The sequence below is a fragment of the Magnolia sinica genome, chromosome 8, assembly GCF_029962835.1.
Source record: "Magnolia sinica isolate HGM2019 chromosome 8, MsV1, whole genome shotgun sequence".
In the NCBI taxonomy this organism is placed as follows: Eukaryota; Viridiplantae; Streptophyta; class Magnoliopsida; order Magnoliales; family Magnoliaceae; genus Magnolia; species Magnolia sinica.
This window is the reverse complement of record NC_080580.1, coordinates 73,017,791-73,026,575: the sequence shown is the minus strand read 5'-3', so window position 1 is coordinate 73,026,575 and position 8,785 is coordinate 73,017,791. Positions and strand designations below refer to the sequence as shown.

General features: G+C 38.6%; 1 protein-coding gene across 1 annotated transcript; it reads right to left on the bottom strand.

Annotated features, from left to right (window-relative positions):
• Positions 1-2,023: 2,023 nt before the first annotated feature.
• LOC131254310 (polyneuridine-aldehyde esterase-like) lies at positions 2,024-2,965 on the bottom strand. Its single transcript, XM_058255301.1, has 2 exons — positions 2,597-2,965; positions 2,024-2,032 (listed from the first exon to the last, which is right to left on the bottom strand). Exons 1-2 carry the CDS (start codon positions 2,963-2,965, stop codon positions 2,024-2,026), a joined length of 378 nt encoding a protein of 125 aa, XP_058111284.1.
• Between the last annotated feature and the right edge of the window lie 5,820 nt (positions 2,966-8,785).

The window sequence follows — 8,785 nt, the reverse complement described above, 5'->3', positions numbered from 1 at the left end:
TTTTGTGAGATTGATCATTTTACTCTTAGAGTTTGACCTGAGTAGAAAATGTAGTGGCTAACCATCTTTGTCGATATGTTATATTTGATTCCATGGAGACGACACTTATCAATGACATGTTACATGATGAATAACATTTTAAAGTCTCTTAATTACCTTGGTACACTGATATTGCCAATTATCTTGCCACAAGTACATTCCTACTAATTAGAATGCACAAGATAAGAGGAAATTCTTTGTTAAGGTATGCAAGTTCTTCTGGGATGATCCATATCTTTTTAACTATTGCCTAGACCAAATCATTAGGAGATGTGTGCCTGACAATGAATAACGAAGTGTCATCTCCTTTTTACATTCTTATGTGTGTGGTGGCCACTTTTCAAATAAGAAGATGATATCAAAAATTTTACAGTGTGGCTTTTATTGGACCACTATGTTCAAAGATATAAACGAACTCTGCAAAGTATGTGAGAGATACAACAAATTAGGAGGATTATCTTATCAAAATATGATGCTGTAAACCCTATTCTCATCATAAAAGCATTCAATTGCTAGTGCATCAATTTCATGGGACCATTTTCCCCATCCTTTGAAAATCTTTATATTCTACTAGTTATTGATTATGTCTCCAAATTAGTTAAGGTAATTTCATTCTGGAATAATGACCAATGCATGCTTATTAAGTTTTTAAAGGAAAATATTTTATCTCAGCTTAGAACACCTCGAGTCATCATAAGTGATGGAGGATCTCACTTTTGTAATATACCATTTAAAACATTAATAAAGAAATACAGTAAGCATCCCCTAGCATCCTTAGACAAGCGACCAAGCTGAAATATCAAATAGGGAGATTAAACAAATTTTTGAGAAAATGATCAACTCGAATCACAAGGATTGGTCACTTTGACTGCCTGGTGCACTATAGGTATACCGTACAATATGCAAAACCCCTATCAGTATGTCATCCTATAGACTTGTCTACGGGAAGGCTTGCCACTTGCCTATAAAGTTGGAACATAAAGCATTTTGGGTGGTGAAGAATTTCAACTTCAATCTCAACAAAGCCAGCTCGCTGCGCATGTTACAACTGAATGAACTTCAAGAAATCTGGAATAATACTTATGAGAACTCTCAGATATACAAGGACATGATACAAGTGTTCTATTCTTTGAAAATTTTTTGAATCAAACTAGAAAGTCCTCCTGCATAACTTGAGAATTCATCTTTTTTTTTTTCCTCGGTAAATTGATATTTTGTTGAATTGGCCCCTTTAAAGTCAAAACGATTAATCCTTATGGGATTGTCAAGATAGAAAATCCAATAAATGGTAACATTTTCAAGGTGAATGGTTATCGCCTTAAACCATTTGTTGAGAGATTTGATTCAGAGGATATGTCCATCCCTCTAATTGATCCTGTCTACCAGGAATGACCTTCTAGTCTGATGGAAGTATATCTATCTATTTACTACTCTCTTAGGATTATGATAGAATAGATTACTTTTGTTTTTGTTTTTAGTGCTAACTCCTTTAGATGGAGGAGAATCCATGCCATTATATTGATCTTCTTCAGGTACTCTCTCTTACTCATTTGTCTTTTCCTTTTGTTGTCACATATTATGATGTGTTACGTATCTTTTTACATTGAGGATAATGCCAATTTTATATTGGGGGTGAGATTAGATGGAACTAATCAGTATTTTCTTAGTTTTTGATTTATTATTATTTTTTTTTGAATTTTCAGATTTCAATTTTTTTTTGAAGAGTGATATTTTGTATATGTGAATATATATTGAGTGTATGATAAGATATAAAATAAATTTTGAAAGTCTAGAGTCTAGTTGATTAGTAATTTTTTTAACAAAGTTCTTTTTAATGAATTGATTGATAGAAAATTTAAATATCAATTGAGCCTAGTTCACAACTTACGTCTGACTCTTATTATTTTAAAAGTTAACTTGAATTCTTAATTTTTAACTCGTTAATTACCTAAACGTGTTAGAAACTAATTAAGTCTAGAGATTCTTATCTACCCTGATATAAAAAGAAGAACAGAACTAGTAAAAAAATAGTAGAAATTAAAAATTGCTACCTATTGTATGTACTCAAATGAGAAAACAATAATGAAAACAAATAAAGAAAGAATGGATGATAGTGTGAAAGACACCAACAAAAAATTAAAAATGTAGAAAAATAAGTAAAAAGGAGATGAGTTCAGAATCCATAACTTGTGTTGATCTGTCCACTTTGAGGTAATTATCATGGTTAATATTATGGAGAAAGGTTTAACTATTAGGGCTTATTTGGATTCGCATATAAGGGTGTATTGTATTGTATCCAACTATTGTTCACGTATACGTTCGATCAATTTCAGAATACATCCAAATCAACATGCCATAGATCAATGTTTGGATAGGAGGTATTGTTTAGGCAAGTATACAAATTCTTTCTCCGATCAATGTTTGGATATGACGTATTAGGGCTGCGTATTGTATATACATATAATATTGATAACACCTATACGACAGTGGAGAAGATTACATGTCTCTTGTTCTTTCTTAGGATTAAAAAAAACAAGGTGTAGAAGATTACATATACCTCTTTCACGATAATGGATGGTGGAGATGCGAGACTCAGCATCATGGCAGTGGCGGAAATGGCCACCGAGATCTTTTCTGGAAATCCCTCCATAGCTAGAGAAAGGGTAACACTATCGAAGGTGTGGCCCACTAGGATCACCCTTTTGTGGGGTGGAAGAGAAGCCATCAAATCCATCAACGGTTGAGTATAGTTGTGGAATGAGCCAATCTCGTTAATTTGCTTCGGGTGGACCCCACAAGCGGCAAGATCAATGGCCGTGACTTGGTGGCCGGATGATGTGAGCAACATCGAGAGTTTGTACCAACTCCAAGCTCCATGGCAGCCTCCATGCATTAGTACGAAATGCTCATTGCTTTCTACCGTCATCTTTGCTGTTGTGTTTTGCCTTGTTTCAGATCATATGCCTAATCAAATGTATAGGTTAGCTTTAGGTGATGCAGACCATTGATGTAATGGCCCAACTATGATAGGGACGTGATCGCCTGTGGCTGTGGGCCACGAGAAGTTCCTTTGGTCAGAAGCTATTTGGGGTTCGCAGTGAGAAATCCACTCCATGCATTGGTTTCTCAAACTCAAGATAGGATAGGAATAAAAATATTAGGCAGATCCAAAACTCAAGTGGGCTACATGATAAGAAATGGAGGGGATAGAGAGAAATCAAGTCGTTTCTCCTGGGAATACTGAGCATTGAAGAGACTGCATTGCACGATGCAGTGCCGTTTGAAATCACATTACTGCCCTTTGAAAATTTTGAGTCAGTGATGTATTCATGCACATGGTAAACGCTAGATGAGAACTCCCATTCAAACATAGTATAATGGAAAAAACCACCTTTAATACGATACAATACACCCTTATACACAAATCCAAACAGGCCCTTAATAAATTATAAGTTAGAAATTCTTTGACCACACTAGGAACTTGATGTTTAGATGCATTCTATTAATTAATTAACGAAAGGAAACTTAGTTTAATGGTTTACTAGTGGTATTAGGTTCTAGACCGATATATTTCATCCTTTTATCTTTAAATTATACGTACATATGTATAGGGTTGCACAAAATGTTGTTTCTCTGAGAAAGGTTTGAAATTTGTAGTTATGGAGATTAATTTTTCACATGTTTTGCTTGGGACTAGAAAAACTACTGGTTGGGAGGTGTGTTGAGTGTGAAATATTGTATATTTTCTAAGCATTGGTTTATAAGCATAGATACGCTTAATCGATCTAATTACGTAATTATGTATGTTTTCCTATGCGAGGTGATTTAGAAAGCTAAGATGAAAAGATTGATTAATGAAAAGATTTAATGCTCAAAGAATGATTAAAAGATGATTTGGAAATTTGTAGGTGTTTAATGAAGATTTCAAGTGCTAATGATCCAAAAAAAACCAAGTGCAAATGAGGGAGAAAGACTAGCTGAATCACAAAGTGCAATAACAGAAATAACAGACCTTTCAGTCTGACATAACATGCACAAAATAGTCTAGGAAGAAATTATAATTTTCAGAAATAATTCGGCTTGACATTCGGTCTGACCGAATCCATGTTTGGTGCCACTGAAGATAGGTTAGGTGCGACCTATTATGAAGATAGAGACTTCAGATGGATTTTTGAAATAATTCAGTTGCAACTAAAAGGTTAATTCGATGCGATCAAAGAGTACATTTGGTAAGATCGAAGGCCACAGTCCGCTGCAGCCGAAGCGTAACAAAAGTGTGGAAATTGAAGTCGATTTTAAGTCAGTGCGAACTTTTTTTTTTTTTTTAAATGGATGATTCTAGCTTTCTTGGGTATGATTTAGGGTAGAAGAGATATAACAAGGAGTTGTGGAGCTTCTTCGGAGTCATTCCTTCGTTTATATTCGATTTTTACGTTTTTCTTTTTGAGTTTTAATTCAATCATGTCTTTGATTGGCTAATTTCTTAGCTAGGGTTAAGAGGTGAAGTTTGTAGTGGTTTTTAATGTCTTAGTTACTTCGATTTGAATATTAAACAATGCATTGATATTTGGTTTGAATGAAGATTTATTTCTAATTGACTTTGATCCATTATCGACTCCGGGCACATTGTATGCTTAGGAAAGCTAAGAATATTTTCATATCTATTTTGCAAGGGAATGATATGTAAAATTCATTGATCTATCATAGACTATAGGCATGATAGATGCTTTGAATTCCTTGCAATCAATACTGTGGTGCATGATGTGGGAACCAATTCAATTGAAGTTCAAATTTACTTTGGGTTTATGAATTATGATTTAACTGCTCTATTATTGGGTTGGATAGGATAGGACTTTGATTCCAGTTGAGATATATGATCGAATCAAGTAAATTAAACATTAATGATGGATATAAGTGGATCCTTGGTGCTTTAGTATTCTAATTATATTAAATTCCTTCTCAATTATAACCATTGATGCTGAGATCTAGTTGTCCCTACTATACCGTCATGTACCTACAAAACCAAGTGATAATGGGGGCCCTGGTTGTAGCCGGGGACCCTCCGATGCGTAAGTTAGAATACACACACAATAGGTTCTAGTCGAATTAGGGTAATAGTGCATACCCGTTTCCGTAAGTAGGATCTTTATTTATAATCCTTTGGTACCTCTTATGTATATGGCAATGCTTCTATTAAGCAGATGCGTATCCTAAAAGGGATCTTCTCCTAGATATGTCATGCTAATCATGACGAGGTTTTTGGCGAAGATCTCGGGGAGGTAATTTGTAAGACCCGTGTCTTAGTCCGTACTGTTCTGTAGGCTTTCGCAGTCCTTTCGGTCGAATTTTGACAATCCTTGACCCATATTCGACGTTTGCACGCAATCCCAAACCGGGTCCCACATACCAACGTCGGCTCGATTCGAAACTTATACCTTAGCGACTGCGCTGTCACCGCGGTTCTAACGCCACGACTTTCACATCGAACCGATACCCAGGTCAGAAGATGTGGGCCCACGTTTAATTCAAAAAAACATCGTGTGTTGTGAATTTTGAGGGAATTTCTACAACATGTCCCATCAATCAATCAATCACTCATATCAAGTACAAGTCAAGTCACTCCATACCCCTAAGTACAACAACCCATCCCTCCTTTCCCATAAGTAAACCCTCTCTCTTCCCTCACCACTCCCCTTTACAAAAGTTCAACCACAACCATACCTCTTTTACAAATTTAAAAAAAAACCCATACCCTTCCTTACATCATCCCATCCCTTTAATCCATTACTTCCTTCTCTCTCTCTCTCTCTCTCTCTCTCTCTCTCTCTTATTTCTCAAATCTCCCAAGCAACCCCAAAACTTCATACGTCCAAACATTCTCTCCCAAGCCAAGTGTGGCCCACCCTCTCATCCCTCATCCCCACCATCAAAACCCCATCAACCTCCATCAAAAGAGAAGGTAAGGAGCTAAGGAGGTTAAGGGAGCAAGGAGAAGGCCGATAAGTGGGTGATCCACTATTAAACTCTTATTTTTAGGGCCCACTTATTGGTGGGACCCATTTTGATGTATGAATTGTATCATGTGGGGCCCATAGTGGCGGGGCCCCTCCATAACCGTCTCTCTCTCTCTCTCTCACTCTTCATTGTTGATGGTCTATCCGATGATATATATATATATATATATATATATATATATATATATATTGTATCCATGCTGTCCATTTAGTGGACCACACTACAACCCACTGGTGGAGCCCACCTTGCTGTCCAAGCATGCATGAAGGAAAATAAAAACATCAGCTGATCTAAACCTTGGTGGGCCACCATGTGGACCCCACCATGGCAGTGTGTGGAGCCCACCATGATGCTTATTGTATATCCATGCAGTCTAGCGTCTCTAGACGCTGGACGGGCGTGGTTAACATGGAGTATGTATACTGATAGGGGTGTGCACTTACAAGCTAACAAAAAAAAGGAGCTTTTTGGGGTGGGCTGTTCATGCAGTCCCCACCTTGGTGTATGAAGTTAATCCACGCCGTCCATTCCATTCTCCATCTCATTTTAGGCATTGAGCCGAAAAATGAAGCTGATCCCATTTTTTGGCGAGCCATATCATAGGAAATAGTGGTGTTTACGTTGAAACCCACCTTGATCTTCTTACTTGCCAAAACATGCCACATATTGGACTTATTTGGATGGTCTTGAGCTATGGAGTCCAATGGCTGGAGTGAATTGTTCTGATGCGGGTCCCATCTACCAAAAACCACAAAAAATGTTTTTCAAAAAAAAAAAGTAGCAGCGCCTGCTGCTGCGTGCGTGCAGACGAACTGGCAGGGACCCACAGTCCCAGCTGTGGGCCCTACCATGGTGTGTGTGGAACATCCATTCCGTGCATTGGGTGGGCCCCTAGGGCAGTGGCCCCCTCCCAAAAATTGGCCATATGTGGTGCTCAGGTGGCCCAAATCACAGGGAACAGTTGGATTGGACCCCTACCATTGAACCCTTTTTGGGTTGTAGCAGTTTCGGATTAAATATAAAATTTATTTTTCCTATTCATTCAGGTCCACATGACCTTATCAACAGTTTGGATGGCAAAACAAACATTATGGTGGGCCCCAGGTCCACGTGACCTTATCAACAGTTTGGGTGGAAAATAGACATTACGGTGGGCCTCAGGTCTGAGTGACCTTAACAACTGGTTGGGTGCAAATAAACATTATAGTGGGCCCCATGTCTGTGTGACCCTGTCAATAGATTGGGTGGAAAATAAGCATTATGGTGGGCCCCACGTGGGACCTATTGATGTATGTGTGCCACACCTTCTATCAGTGTGGCTCCCATTATGAGGTATGTGCTTTACCTATGCTGTACATCCATATGGGACCCACCATGATGTATGAGTTTCATCTAAACCGTCCAACCATTTTTTTAAAAAATAAAAAAAATATAATAATAATAATAATTTTAAGGCTTGAGACAAAAATAAGATAAAAAATTTATCAATTAAGACGACACTGTATGGTGAGGATTGAACGATTACCATTGACATCCTTTGGGACCTTATGATTAGATTGGATGGGAAATAAATGTTATGGCAGGCCTTGGGAATTTTAATAGTGGAAATTATTATCACCACTTATATTTGAGTGTGGCCCATTTGATATACGTGTGGCCCATGTGGTGTGGCCCACTTGCCATATGAGGGTCCATTGTGACGTATTTAAGGCCCACTGGTGCGGCCCACTTGACAAATATAAGGCTCCCGTGATTAGGCCCATCTTGATATATACAAGACCCATGTACATGAGGCCCATTTGATGTATTTGAGGCCCATAGGTTGAGGCCTAATGGGATGTACATGAGGCCCATTATAACGTGATTCCACCATGGTTTATGTGTTGCCTTTATAGTGGGCTATGCCTTGGGAGCAATGATGGTTTGACGTTCACATTGTAAGGATAATGTTGGTTAAATGTTCGCATTATCACTCTTCCTAAGGCCCATTGATAGGCCCATACTTGTAGTGTGTAGGCCGTCTAGGCCCATTTTCGCTATGCATAGAGCCCATCACTATATAACATGCTTAGTATAGATCCATGATTCATGATCATATGCATCATATGTATGCTTGATATGAGGAGTGACTGATCATAGCATATGCCCTCGGGCAGATTGTTTATGGGCTCCCTCATATGCGGAGTTTTCCTTCATAAGCGCACGGTATGCGCGGGGTTTGTTGAATGTTTGGTAGAGTGACTCATGTACTTATATTTGTGTGATTATGATTATTGTATGCCCTAGTGACATCAAGGTCATAGCCTTCGCAGAGACATCGTGGATGGCTAGATTGGATACTAGAAATATTGTTTCTAGTATCGGGGCACCATAGATGTCCTTGGGTGAAAATCCTTAAACCTGATGGTACCAGAGGATGACTCTAACATCGAGACCGAGTGGATGCATGAGCATGCGAGGGCCGTATACTAGCAGGGTGCGTCTCCTACTGTATCATGGTCGGTTGAAAAGGGGTGTGACCTTACTTGCATGAGTGAGGGGGTAATTTCTAGGTTGAGTTTGAGCAGCTTCAGGAATCGGTCCGCTATCGACGAGCCAGGCCCGATATTGGTAGGCGGATAGTGAGGTCTCTTCCACTCTCCTAGTTGTGCATCCGGATAGGGGCGACAAGCTGGCGTAGAGTGTACTAGACCCCGGTGATTATCCAGAATGAGAACTGTACTGATATTTG

Coding starts and splice junctions, on each gene's coding strand:
- LOC131254310 (XM_058255301.1), bottom strand. CDS start 2,965: ATGACGGTAGAAAGCAATGAGCATTTCGTACTAATGCATGGAGGCTGC.